The sequence below is a fragment of the Tamandua tetradactyla genome, chromosome 18 (genome assembly GCF_023851605.1).
Source record: "Tamandua tetradactyla isolate mTamTet1 chromosome 18, mTamTet1.pri, whole genome shotgun sequence".
Taxonomy (NCBI): Eukaryota; Metazoa; Chordata; class Mammalia; order Pilosa; family Myrmecophagidae; genus Tamandua; species Tamandua tetradactyla.
In genome coordinates, this window is record NC_135344.1 from 74,443,726 (window position 1) to 74,457,873 (window position 14,148).

General features: G+C 40.4%; 1 protein-coding gene across 15 annotated transcripts in view; it reads right to left on the reverse strand.

Annotated features, from left to right (window-relative positions):
* PIEZO2 (piezo type mechanosensitive ion channel component 2) overlaps positions 1-14,148 on the reverse strand; it is a 562,484-nt gene that overhangs the window by 33,657 nt on the left and 514,679 nt on the right. For all 15 annotated transcript variants that reach the window (XM_077135993.1, XM_077135995.1, XM_077136003.1 and 12 more), the window contains 7 exons: positions 13,128-13,529; positions 12,610-12,868; positions 9,817-9,999; positions 5,446-5,695; positions 4,365-4,497; positions 3,098-3,245; positions 2,785-2,999 (listed from right to left, as the gene is read on the reverse strand). In XM_077135993.1, coding sequence (XP_076992108.1) covers positions 2,785-2,999; positions 3,098-3,245; positions 4,365-4,497; positions 5,446-5,695; positions 9,817-9,999; positions 12,610-12,868; positions 13,128-13,529 — 1,590 coding nt within the window. The remainder of the gene's footprint in view (positions 1-2,784; positions 3,000-3,097; positions 3,246-4,364; positions 4,498-5,445; positions 5,696-9,816; positions 10,000-12,609; positions 12,869-13,127; positions 13,530-14,148) is intronic.

A 14,148-nucleotide genomic window follows, 5' to 3' on the forward strand; every position in this document is an offset into this window, starting at 1 on the left:
TTTTAAATTTCAGAGAAATTATCTAAATTCACCATCTGTTTTTGAATGTTAAATTTGCTTTATTTCTCTGATTTGTTGAAAGAGAGCTATAATTACATATTTGTAGGGAAGTTATAGTCATTTATTTTTAAAGATCAACAAATAAGACTCACAATGTTCACATGAACAAATTCTAATACTTTAAAAAGGGTGTCTGGATCTGAACTATATTTTACAGTCTGAGTTATATTTTACTCTACTAATGACCTCTGTGGAATGGGGGGACTTTCTGGGTTAATAGAAGATGTCATGGTCAGGTTCATGTGTCAACTTTGCCAGGTGGTGGTACCTGTTTGTCTGGTTGGGCAAGTGCTGGCCTGTCTGTTGTAATGAGGACATTTCATAGAATTAGATCATGATCATGTCAGCTGCATCTACAGTTGATTCCATTTGTAATGCAATGAGTGATGCTTAATCTAATCACTGGAAGCCTTTTAAGGAGGATTCAGAAGAGACAGGCTCTTCCTGCTTCGGCTGGCAAGCGTCTCCTGTGGAGTTCATCCAGACCCTCCATCGGAATTGTTGGCTTCACAGCCTGCCCTGCGGGTTTTGGACTCTGCGTTTCCACGGTCACATGAGACACTTTTATAACTTTTATATTTGTGAGTTTTCCCTGTTGATTCTGTTTCTCTAGAGAACCCTAATTAATACAGGCGTTTTCTGCATAACAATGCTCCGTTTAGTTCTACTTTAGACTCAGGAAAAATTATCCTAATTTCACTTTTCCTTTAAAAATACTTGCAACGTCACCATGTATTATTATAAAACACTAGTCCTTATATTAAGATAAAAAGGTCAGAGCCTAAACCTTTAAGAACTTCCCCGTAGCTCTAGTCATTGTTGGAAGCAATTTGGATTTCATTTTTAGGAATTATATTCTGAGACATTTTCTGAGCCACATAGGGAAAATCAGGTTTCATTATTTTACATTCACACCTCCAAAAGTAGTATTAGTCAGCCTGACTGAACTTGTTATTCATCAGGCTTGGCTAAAAGTGATTGTGAGGTGTGATTAAAAATATCAAATTCACTGTTAAAACATAAAGACTTCCAACGATGAGTTAAGATTTTAAAGTAATATGTAACAGATTAGGAAAGCTCCCTTTGGAACAACTCTAAAGGGGGGCTTTCCCAAAGCCCATTAATCCATGCCACATCATTAGACAGGAATATGGCTGCCCAAGCCAATTACTCTGAGAGTTACAGCTGTATCTATGAATTCAGATGTATTTATTAAAAATATCATTTTTATTACATTATGTGAACTCTTATGTGTTCACCTTCTGTAATCCCTTTACCTTCAAACCCTAAGAAAGTGGCATTCTCCACTTACAGCAATGCACTCCGTTTTCATTTTATCAACTGATTCTTTCACTTGTTCATACATTAAGCACTAAGTAAGTTGCAAATAAGCTTTTAGGTGGAGTTGTGGAGTGGGGGACTGTGGTAGTTAGATTCAGGTGTCAACTTGGCTAGGTGAAGGTGCCTAGTTCTATTGCTGTGGACATGAGCCAATGGCATGTGAATTTCATCTGTTGCTGATTACATCTGCAATTGGCTAGGAGGTATGCCTGCTGCAATGAATGATGTTTGATTTAATTGGCTTATGCTTAAATGAGAGAGCTCAATGTAGCACAGCAAAAGCAGCTCAGTATACCTCATCTCAGCACTTGAAGCTCAGCCCAGGCATTTGGAGATGCAGAAAGGAATCACCCTGGAGAAAGTTGTTGGAACCCAGAGGCCTGGAGAGAAGGCCAGCAGAGATTGCCCTGTGCCTTCCCACATAAGAAAGAACCTCAGTTGAAAGTTAGCTGCCTTTCCTCTGAAGAACTATACATTACCTAAATAAATCCCCTTTTATTGAAAGCTAATCCATCTCTGGTGTGTTGCATTCCAGTAGATAGCAAACTAGAACAGGGACTTCTTAGAAGAAGTGACATCTCTTAGAGACAAGAGAATGAGGAGGGTTTGGAGGTAGGAGAGGAGGGGATGGGCAGGTTTGATTTCAAGACCAGAGGGGTCTCTAGGGTGGGGGAGGATGTGGCAGCACAGCAGAGGTGCCAGAATGTCCACAGCACCAGAGCTCAGGGCTCTTGGTGACTGGGGGGCTGGGGGTTGGGGGTGGGGGGGAAAACCGTAATCACCTTCAGGGATCTTACCAGCTCTTTTTCTACCAACCTTTAGGCTGCTTTAAAAACAAAATCCCTCCCTGGAGCTCATTGTATGACATGGCATTAAAAGTATTACCACCTCTTGGGTGGGATGTCTGTTAAGACACACTTACCTAGCCAGGTGCTTTTTGCACATCAACATAGCCCTCCCATGTTGCAGTTAATATCATCTCCATATCTCCTTCTACCAGTTAGACAACCCCAAGCTTTTTTACTCATTGCCCCTGCAAGGTGGCTTCTCGGTCACTAATTATATTCCTAAGACATCACTCTGTTGACCTCATTCGAAAGTGCAGCAACAAATACAGACCCTGGATCTGCTCTCATCTCAGAGGCTGTCATCTCTCTTCTATAAACTTCACTGCTATTAATGTAAATCAAGACCAAATCATTTTTTTGAGGAATCAATTCACACTTTGCATTCATATCAAATTTAATATTGATTAAAATCTGGGCCTTCACTGCCAAGCCTTGGCCTGTGTCTAGCTGTCTATGATGCCAACACAGACCTGGTGATAACCTGGCTAAATAGCCACTTTATGGTGGACCCAGGCTCCAACTCTAAAGCCTTTACCTCTCAGTCACACCAGGCAAGATGAAGAACATCCAGAAGTGGATCCCAAAGACGAGAATGACCTGGAAGATGACCTTCCCCAGCACAGTCTTCCTGAGGTACAAGGCTCGGTCCACAACCATGGTTCCGAACTGAATGAGTACCATGACCAGGAAGGGCCCAGGGACCTGGTCCTCTGAGAGCGATGAGGTGATGTCGGCTGCTGCCGAGTGTTTCTGTGGAGAGACCACACATATGTTCAGTGCGCTGGGGAGCCCTCCTGGGAGCATCCCTCTCAATGAGTAAATGGGCGTGGCCATGGCCCCCAACCTACTCCAAAGGCCCAAAAGCCAAAGACGATGATGATGAAGTCGACGGTGTCAGCCAGGAACATGAGCACATACACATCAGTCACAGCACTGTAGTCTGGGTGGATAAGGTTGTAGAAGAACTGTCTGATGGGCACGTAGATTTGAAGAGTCCTGCAAGACAGAGCCCCCACCCGCCCACATGTTTCAGGTAGAGCGGGATGGAAGGAGAGGGATGCTGGGGCTACATGGGGCCGCCCTTCTCCCACCCCAGGCCTCAGGTTGATTCCGCACTACGGTTCACTGCCTAGGAGCTCACCGGGTCCATTTGGGAGTGATGTTATCAACCTCTTTTCTTGCTTGAACCACAATTTAGCAGTGGAGAGCACTGGAAATTAGGTGCCTAGGTTATGTAATCTGGCTCAATTACCTGTGAGACCTTAAGCAAGCTACTCCACTCTCTTTATAAAATCAAGGTGGTCTTTATTCTTAACTTGTAAGGTCAGGGGGAGAATTAGATGTGAGAATCCATGTGAACTGCTTAGACAACAGAGTACGTGGCACAGGCACTTCATAAATGTTAGGGACACCCTCCCCTTTCAGGGCTGTGTTTCCACTATGGCTCCGCACTTGTCCTAGGCATTTGAACTTCACCTCACTCTGTCCATTATGACCATAGCCTCCTGTTGGCCCTTTCCCTGCTTTCACTGTGCTCCAGACTCAAACTTCATTCAAGGCAGGCTCAGTATGGATGGCTGTTCTGGTCTCAGGGCCTGGTACTCCTGTGGACCCCAGAACCCTCAAGCTGCAGCCCAGTTCCAGCTCCTGGGTTTGCTGCCCCTCATTATCTTGACCCTTGAAGGACCTGTACATGGTGCTTTTTACCAGCCCACAGAATGCTGGGCAGACCCTTTCCCCCTAGGCGCCCCAGTCTCCCCTCTCTAGGATGAGTGTCCATCCTGAAGGCCTTTTCTGTCTGTGGCCATGTTGCTTTCTGTCTGCAAATAAACCCACATAATACCTAGAAATGCATGCAATTACATCTTTATTCTGTTTAAATAGAAGAGGTGTTTTTGCAAATGTAATAGGTATAAACTCAATTGCATTTACTGAAAAATTATTTTTTAAAAACCCAATACAATCGTGGGTCATTTTATCTTGGTATAAGAAGATACCGTTTATCATATGAGATGTCACCTCTCTTGCCCTTTACCATGGGTTTATGCAAACTAACTGACACTAGCCGCCCAGCCCTAAAATGAAACATACCACCCCAATTTTTCATGTACTCACTTTTTTATGGTGAATGCTTTGGCTTTGAGTAAATGTTCTTGAAGCTTTTCCATATAAAGTTCTCTTTTGCTTTTGTGCTTAATGCTCAAAACACTGCTTCCTTTCTGACTACTGTTTCGGGTACTTGTGCTGCCTAGAAATACAAAGAAACCGAGGTGTAGGGTGAGAACAGGGTTTGTTAACATAAATATTGCATGGTAGCTATAGACCACATGCAATGAAGCATGTGTATACACAGATGCTATTAGGAACAGCTCCTGAGTAATTTGGAATGGCTTGCCAACTTGGAATCCATGGTCTCAACTCTGCTTCCACAGCAAGACAGATCTGTGGGGTTTTATACCCCTTGGTAGTTCCAACAGAGTTTTCCCAGATTGTTATGCAATCTCTCTCTCAGAAAGAGAGGCACTGGAAGAATAGCTCTTATAATGCTAAACTGGGTCCTGGGTGGTAGGTTTTACAGATTGGGTCTGTGACCCCTGCCTGTTTTTATGTCCTGATTTCTCTTAACTGTAAAATGTACATGACATGACTTGGTTGTGTCTGCCTCAAAGGGAGGTTCTGCAGATGAACGCACACCCTGTATATGGGAAGTTTCAGGCATAAGAATGTTAGGTACAAAAGCCCAATTATTCAAATAGTGCCTTGCTAACAAAGTGCATCTACGTTCTAATTGTACTTGCCAACTAATAAGAAATTAATAACTGGGTTAGGAAATAGATGAAATTTGGTCCCAAGTTTCCATTGATTAAATCTAAATATATTTTCAGAATATGTTGTGATTTGCAGCCCTCTGGACACACTGAGTGGGATTTCTGGCTATGATTTAAAAGTGATCATGCACCCAGCACTTACAAGCTCAGGAATCAGACATTTTGAGCAATGAGATGACTGCCATTCACCCAGCTACAATAGGATTTGAACACTAGTCTGTTAGATTTTAAAACACCTTCTTTTTTATATTAAAAATATCTGCCTTCTTGAGAGTACCCCAACAATCCCCCTTGCCCAAACCCTCCAGCACCAGAACCGAAAGACAATTTTGGGGTTCCCAGTCCAGGGATACAGCAGTGGAGGGTACCTCTCCTGGACTTATTTGATGAGAAGCTGGACCTATGGGAGATCTGTGAGCCACTGGAGCTTTTCCGTCGGATGGCTGTCTGTTGCTCCGGGAAGTGCACGTGGACGGACTCCACTGAGGCTGCCAGGTTGATGGACTTCAGGGAATCCGAGGAATCTCTTCTGTCACGACTCAGGGAGAGCTCATCATCTGATTCATCCTTGTCTGTGCCATGCTCAACAATATCATCTTCATCCCATAGGCCATGACACTAAGAGAGGACGGAAGGGGTAGCTCAGGCTTGGCTCCTGGGAGGGGTCAGAATTTCTGCTCTAGGCATCTGATCAAATTTTCCTGTGAGATTCGAGAAGTTGTGGAGGGCATTCTAGGAACATTTAGGATCTAGAACTTTACTAGGGATTCTGTAGGAGAGTGATGGGTGTAGATGATACCAGCGGCTATTGGGGTGGACAAAGATATGTTTGGTAGATGGAATAACGATGACATGAAAATTATTTGACTTGCTCCTTGAGCAAAGTGCTTTTCACAACATGTCTCTCTATCTGCTCACAGCCAGCATTCCAAGCCTCAAGTGGTGAACTCAGCCCCACTGGCCCATATTCAATAAATATCTTTATTTGTTGTCCCTCCCTCAGGCTGCATGGAAAGATGTGAATCCTTGAATCATCTGCTGCTGAATCAGACACAAAGTGGCAAATACTCTACTCAACACATTGACCCACAGGAGAGAAAGATTGTGATGCATTCTGCTGAGCCTGTTCTCTGCTTCCAGAAAACTGGTGAAGTGGGAGGAACAACTTGTTAGGAGGAGAGTGAGGATCCAGGGAGCTTATTGGAGCAAGAGACTGCCCAGGCAACAAGCCACCCTGTTGCTGGTGGATGAGGCTCTCCAATGAGCTCACTGTCTCCTGAGCACTCGGGTATCACGATGCCTATGCATTTGTCCCAAGACTTTACCCAGTTCTCCCTCTGATTCAAGCTTTAGAGGATAAGTGCCCCAGGACAATTCATCCAAAATCAGATGGACAAAAGCCAACTCAGAATGATCAATTCATCGAAAGACAAAGTCACCCAATTTACTGATTATTCTTATTTATTTACAAATATATTACTTTTAAACATAGTCAATGAATGTACTCCTTATAACCATCATGAACATTTTAGCTTTTCTTCGTAATGAGATTTTTTTAGACCATAGTGATTTCTTTCAAATAATTTTTAACATTGTTTTCTATTTTGCCAACATTTTAACATATTTGGACTAGTTCACCACTTCTCAGTAATCTTTTTCACATTATTTATAAAATTTACAACAAATCATATCAAATAGGAGAGTTTTCAACACTTTCAAAATTTCTACGTAGTTTTGGTTTGGTTTTTACAGCAACATTTTTAAAAAAGGTTGAATTTTTAAAAACTTGTAGGGTAATTTTGTCTTTTTATGAAAAGATTTATTGTTCTGAAAAGTAGTTTTCATATTAGCTAAAATTTCAGCATACTATCAGTATTACAAAGCTTACATAAATTTACCGTACATATGAAATTTTCAAAGAACCCAAAGTACATCAATATAAAGTATCAAAATTTTGCTTACTGTAAGCCATAAGTGTAAAACTGTAGCTATTAAATAATTTGATTAGTGGGGAGAAGTAGTAAAAATGTGAAAGGTTTATAAATTTTTTTTAAATGACATGCTAAAGGATGCAAAAGACCTCAGAACTGGCCCAGACAATGATATCATGTATTAAAAGTTGAAATTTAAAACTTCAATTTCCAGATCTAAAGAAAGGTCACTATATTTATTAATATTTTCATAAACAATTGTCAATAAATTACATAAATTCTGGTAATTAGGTTATTTATCAGAAGAGTTGGAAAATCGAGGAAAATTTCATTCTGGCTAATTAGTTTCCTTGGATAACATCTTTGCAAATCCATTTTACTGCAGTGACTCATATGAAGCTCCCCCAGGACAGAGGGGTAGAGTCTTTGTCAGTTTGTAAGGTAATGGAAGATGAAATGAAGACCTTGGATAAGGTATATGCAGATGAAGCCCAGGTAGAAAGAGCCCACTCAGCTAGGGTACAAACGGAACACATATATGTAAACACGTTTACTTATGTGTGTGTGTGTATACCTCATGCCAAGCCTTGATTTAAGGAGGATCCTTGGTTCTAATAAAGATACTACATGATAAAATGAGCTTAACACATTTTCTAAAAGGAGGCAGGGCTAAAATAAGAGGTGGAAAGTAAGGTTGGGCCAATAGGCATATTCATATATAAATTATATGTCATGCAATCACTTTTATGTTTTAGAGTTGAGTTGCAGATCTATAAGCATAGCTTATAATTCCCAGTGTGCAAGAAGATAAAGAGAACAACATATAATTGCTTGGGAAGGACAACAGTTATTGGGTTTGTCCTGCTTAAAGATTGTCATGGTGCAGGGTAATGAACAGCTTCCTCAATAATAAGCTGAGAGGAAGCACAGAAAGCAGGGCCCTGGACTACAAAGGATATTTGAATATATGCTATCTCATTAAAAATGTGGTATATACCTATGATGGAATATTATTTAGCTATAAAACAGAATGTAGTCCTGATGCATGTGACAACATGGATGAAGCTGGAAGAAATTATGTTGAGTGAAATATGTCAGGCAGAAAAGGCAAATATTATATGATTTCACTGTTATGAACTAATTAACTCTAACTCACTGAGTTAGAGTCTAAAACATTGGATACGAGGAGATAGACCGGGTTAGGGAATGGGGAGTCGATGCTTAACTTGTACAGATTTTCTAGATAGGCTAATGGTAAAGGTTTGGAAAAGGACTGTGGTGATGGTAGCACATTAGTGTGAGTGTAATCAACAGCACTCAACTGTACCAGTGAACGTGATTAAAAGGGGAAACTTTAGGTTTATGTATTACTAGAATAAAAAATGAAGGATAAAACATAGGACTGTACAACACAGTGAACCCTATTGTAGATGAAGAACTTTAGTTAATAGTACAAGTAGAAGAATCTTTCATGAATTACAAGTGTACAACACTAATGCATAGTGTTAACAGTATGGAGGATAAAGAAAAAAATAAACCTACTGTAAACGATGAACAATAGTTAATAATACTATTTTAATAATCTTCCATCAATTTTAACAAATGTAACTACTGTTAAACAAATAGTATGATTACAAAAAAGTGCCATCGGCCAATTGTAACAAATGTTCCGCACTGGTGCAAGGTGTTGGTGTCGGGATGGAGTATGGGAATCCTGAATTTTATGCATGATTTTTCTGTAAACCTATAAGTTTGTTAATAAATTTTTTTAAAGCTAATGGTTTCGTAACAAGAAACTACCCAGTAAAAAATAATTACAAGGGAAACTTGTAGCTGTGAATGCCTATATTAAAAAATAAGAAAGAGTGAAAATCTATAACCTAACTTCACAACTTGAGGAACTAGGAAAAATGAACAAATTAAAACTAAAGTAAGCAGAAGGAACAAAATACAGTTCAGAGTGTAGGTAAATGAAATAGAGAGTACAAAACCAACAGAGAGAGTCAATGAAACCAGAAGTTGGTTCTTTGAAAATGAAAAAAATGAATCAAATTAACAAAAAAGCTTAGCTACCAGAAATTTGTTCTTTGAAAAAAAATCAATCAAACTAACAAACCTTAGATAGAAAGAAAAAGAAAAAAAGAAAGAGGACATAAATAACTGAAATCTAAAGTGAAAAGGTGGACATTACCACTGATCCTACAGAAAATAAAGCAAGAATAATAAAAAGAATACTATTAATAATATTTACTTACAAATCAGACAGTCTAGAGCAAATGGAAAAATCCCTAGAAACTTCCAATTTACATAAACTGACTCAAGGTAGAAATAGAAGATATCAAGAGACCTATAACAAGTAAAGAGATTGAATCAGTTAAAAAAAAAAAAAGTAATTCCACTGGATGAAGGTAGATAGAATTTGGGGTAGAGAGGAGAGACAATATGATCCAGCCCAAAGTTTAGCACTCTGAGGTTTTAGCTTAAAGTAGGGGCAGAATTTGGTGTATCAAGCCATGAAGCCATCACACATCATTCAAGAAATTCTCTGCACATGTGGATTAACTAGGATATGTGTTCAGCCCAGGGTAGAAATAAGGGAAATTTTCTCCTAGATTAATCACATGTTCCACATTGGCACAGGTGCTGGACAAAATGTCTACTTAGATGAGCACAGCTGTCTGTTAAAAAGGAAAATTTTTAAAAAAGTGTACACAGGGAGAAGTCACCTCTGGCTCTGATCCTAGTCCTTTTGTGAAGTTCTCTGGGAATAGGAAATGTGTGTGCTGGTTAACTGTCAAGATGCAGTACCTTCAAAATGGATCGGTGGAAGAAGAGGGCAAGGAGCTGGATGAGGTCGTAGAGAACGTAACCTTCTTTCTTTTCCACTCCGATGATATTTGGCGGGTGGTAAGGTTTATCTTTATAAAATTCCAAGTTCTTATTCCAGGGAAAGAACCCAAATTGGAAGAAATACTTGACCACAATTGCCACCTAAGTACAAATGATGGAAATCTCACAATTAGTCCTTTTAGGCACAGCAATATATACAAAATACTGATATAAAAATTAAGAAAAACATCCCTTTCACAGTTTTGGTGGCCAGAAGGCCCACGGTTATGTGACATACAAACATTATCATTCTCACAGATGTCTACTTTATACAAAGAGCAATCTATTACTTTCATGAGTGTTTTCAATTGTAGACATCTCAGGGCCACCTAGGTAACTCATGTCACTGCTTTAAATGATTGTTCATTTCCTCTATTCTGGAGGAGATGACTAATTTATACTGAGTTCATTAGATAGTTACATAATTACTCAACTATTAAAACATGGTAATTAGGAAAAACTTGGAAGGAAACAATTTTATGTAGTATTTTAACTAGTCATCTTTATGAGCAAATCACACTGTTTTGATGTAAATGATCTTCAGTTTCTACCAATCTCCACTTTTTTTTCACTATTTTATTGCTTACTGGAAGTTCCCCTCAAGAATAAACAGAAGTAAATGAAACAAAAAGTAGCCCATTGTGCTGTCAGTTAGTTCAGGATAGATAAGCTGTACGTTTGGCTGGAAGGCCAAATGGGGAAATACGAAGGTTTCATTTAAGCATACCTTTAACAACTGTATCATCAGATGTTAACTGCAACATATATAATCCTCTCTCTCCTTTTTTTTTAAACTTTCAAATTGTATATTATAGCACATATACAAAGCAAAGAAAGAAAAAAGCAATATTTTCAAGGCACTCTTCAACAAGTAGTTACAGGACAGATTCCAGAATTTGTCATCAGCTACCATACCATCATCTCAGATTTTTCTTTCTAGCTGCTCCAGAGCATAGGAGACTAGAAGGAATAATATTTTTTTTATCATCACAATAGACATATTTTTTCTTTTTTGTGAAAAACAACATATATACAAAAAAGCAATAAATTTTAAAGCACTGCACAACAATTAGCTGTAGAACAGATTTCAGAGTTTGGTATGGGTTCCAATTCCACAGTTTTGGATATTTACTTCTAGCTGCTCTAAGATTCTAGAGACTAAAACAAATATCAATATAATGTTCAGCAATCATGCTTGTTTGTTAAACCCTACCTTCTCCGACAATTCCACTATCACCTTTGATGTTTCTATCCCACTCTTTTTGGGCTATGGCCATTCTAACTTTTTCGTGTTGGAAGGGGCTGTCAATAATACAGGGTAGGGAGACAGAACTAGCTGATGTTCTGGAGAGGCTGGGCCCTCTAAGCTTCAGGACTTACCTGATTCAGGAACCCATCTAGAGATTGTAAGTTTCTGGAAAGTTATCTAGTTCATGGAACCTTTGAAGAATCTTAAATTGCCCTAGGTGTTCTTTAGGATTGGCTGGAGTGGTTTTGGTTTGGGGTTTGGCAAGTTATGATAGGAAGCAATGTTCAATGTAAGCTTCATAAGAGTGACCTCCAGAGTAGACTCTCCACCTTATTTGAATCCTCTCTCACTTTTTATAGTCAAGTTTCTTCAAAGAATCATCCAGACTCATATGATGCCTGTATTTCCTCACTTGCTCAGCTGCCCTTTATCCGGTGTTCCTTATCTCAGCGATCAGCCGCCTCACCTACCTCATGTCAAAGCAGAAATGCAAAGTTACCCTTGCCTCTTCCCTTCTCCCTCACACTCTAACCAGTTCTAGTGGATTACCCAAACCCTTGTTACCCACCTACTCATTTTCAACCTCACTGTTATTGCTCTGATTCAGACCCTATTTCCTCCCTGACAATTAAAATGGTTTGCTAACTGGCCTCAACTTACCAAGTCTTCCAGTTCATTCTGCCTAAAAACTTCCTGTAACACAGAGTTGGTCAGGCCATGTCCTATTCAAATTATTTGCCAACAGGATCAGGTCCTGCCAACATGTCTATGCTGACATTACTAAGTTCTCCTTCTTCTGTGTTCTGCATTCTCACATGGCTTCCTGTTACAAGTCACCTGCAGATCTTGGCACAGGCCAGGCTTTTTTCTTCCTTTGTTTCTTTGCATAGGCCACTTCCAGTGACTGGAGCATTGGGCAGGACAGAAGAGCAGCTCCATAAGATTATAGAGTCCCTTGCTCCATTGTATAAGATGGAAACCCTTTCCTTCGTTCAGACTTTGAAATGGGGGCTTATACAACTTTGTGGAAACTGAATTTTAGGTTTAACAATGGAAAAGGATATATGCTGCATCAAACAGTATTCAAAGTGCTTTGTTGCACTGGCAGGCCGTATGCTTGGTTCTGAATTAAAATTTTATTATCTTAGTGATTATCATTATGGTTAGACAACCACTCTATCACTTACCAGTTGGATAACTTCAAGTCAGTTATTTAATCTCAGTAATACTGTTTCCTTAGTGGTTAAGAGGGAATAGTAGTGGTACCTACTTTGTATGAGGATTAAATATGAATTGATGGATCAAACTGATAGGAGCAAATGACTGCTAGTTACAATCACATGCACATCTAAGAATATCTATCTAGCTCTCGACTTGGGTGAAGCTTCTGGGAGTCAGAGCCTGCCAGTGCAGAGGGGGCTCGTGGGGACAGAGGGGTGCAGGGGGTACCATTTGAGGCATACCTCTGTGTAGACAATGGCCATCATCCAGAACCGCCGGCTGGGCCTAGGGACAGACAGCATGGCCCACAGGAAGATCAGGATGGGGAGCACAAGGGTGATCATGGAGGCTGAGACCATGTGGTTGAGGATGATAACAAAATAGCACACCATTTCAGAGCGCGCCACAAGGGTGTTGTACATGGCATAGAACAGTAGCAGGAACCGAGGCTGGCCAACATAGAACTTCTCTGAGGCTTCAAGTTCATCATCGTGGAACATCCTGTTCAAATAAACAGCCCAATCATTTATTTGTCTTTAATAGCTCTGAATTACTTATTTTCAGTCTGTAGGAGCCTCCCTGCTGTCTTCCACCCCAGCCCTACTTCCTACAGTTTTTTTGGAGGCAATCTATGGCTGTAGGCCTTTCTAATATCAGACCTTAGTATAGAAAAGTATCTCAACACAGTGTTAATTGATGTTTTTTGCTAATTCTATGTAACTTGAGTTTTATGTGAATTTTTCTGCTGACTGGCTCTTACTTGTTTAGAAGCAGCTCGCTGGCTGTCAGCTCATGCGTCAAAGGAGGTAAGATGCTAGACTCCAGCTTGTCTGTGCGGCTGTCATCTGGGCTGACCACCATGAGGTTCTTGCCTGTGGAGTCGTCCTGTGAGCCAAAGGAGAGGCGCTCAAAACTGACTGCCTTACTGTAGGAGGGGGGGGCTTCCACATCCCCATCCATGGTGGAGTAGTGTGGCAGCTCAGCTTCAGGGGTCAGGCTTATGGTCTCATGCCCCATGTCACCCTCGGCTTCATCCTTGTCATCTGCATCCTCAAGCTCAGGTTTTGGTGCCACAGCCTCCTCTTCCTGCTCAGCCTCCACTTCCTCGATCGTTTCAGTGGTCCCCTGGCGGGAGTATAGCAGGGTGCACTGCGTGGGCTCGCTGTCCAGAGAGAGGGGCAGACCCGGGTCTTAGCATCCAACCAGTGCTGAAAACTTCCCAATTTTGGAGAGACCTTACCAGTACTCTCACATCAAAACACTAAGGCATGTGAAAAATTAAGTACCCCACTTCCTTCTGCATTCCCACTGCTCTGTTTCTTCAGCATATCTGTTACCCACTGATCTGCAGAAACTATAGATGGCAGTTTCTCAAATGCAAAGGCAGGGAGTGCACACACCGTTTAAATTATAACAAGTCATATGGTTCACAAGAAGCAGAAACCACCTTATGCACAGAGTTTTTTTAAAATAGTATCAAGATACACAGACAGGCATTCCAGGGTTTATTTTCAGATCAATACATAGTTATTATAGCAGAGCTATCATTTTATGTATTTTAAAGAAGAGTACATATGAAAATGAGAAGCCTTGCCATTTTGTAGGTTTTCACCAAGATGCATCCTACTTTCAGCCCTACACCATGTGCCTATCTAGATCCATAGGGGGCTGCCTGCCACATAGGAATGAAAAAATGTAATTGTATGCCTCATTAAAGATGTCATACTTTCTCAGTATTCATTTCTCCCTCCTGTTTTTCTCTCTCTCTTTCCCTTTTTCTC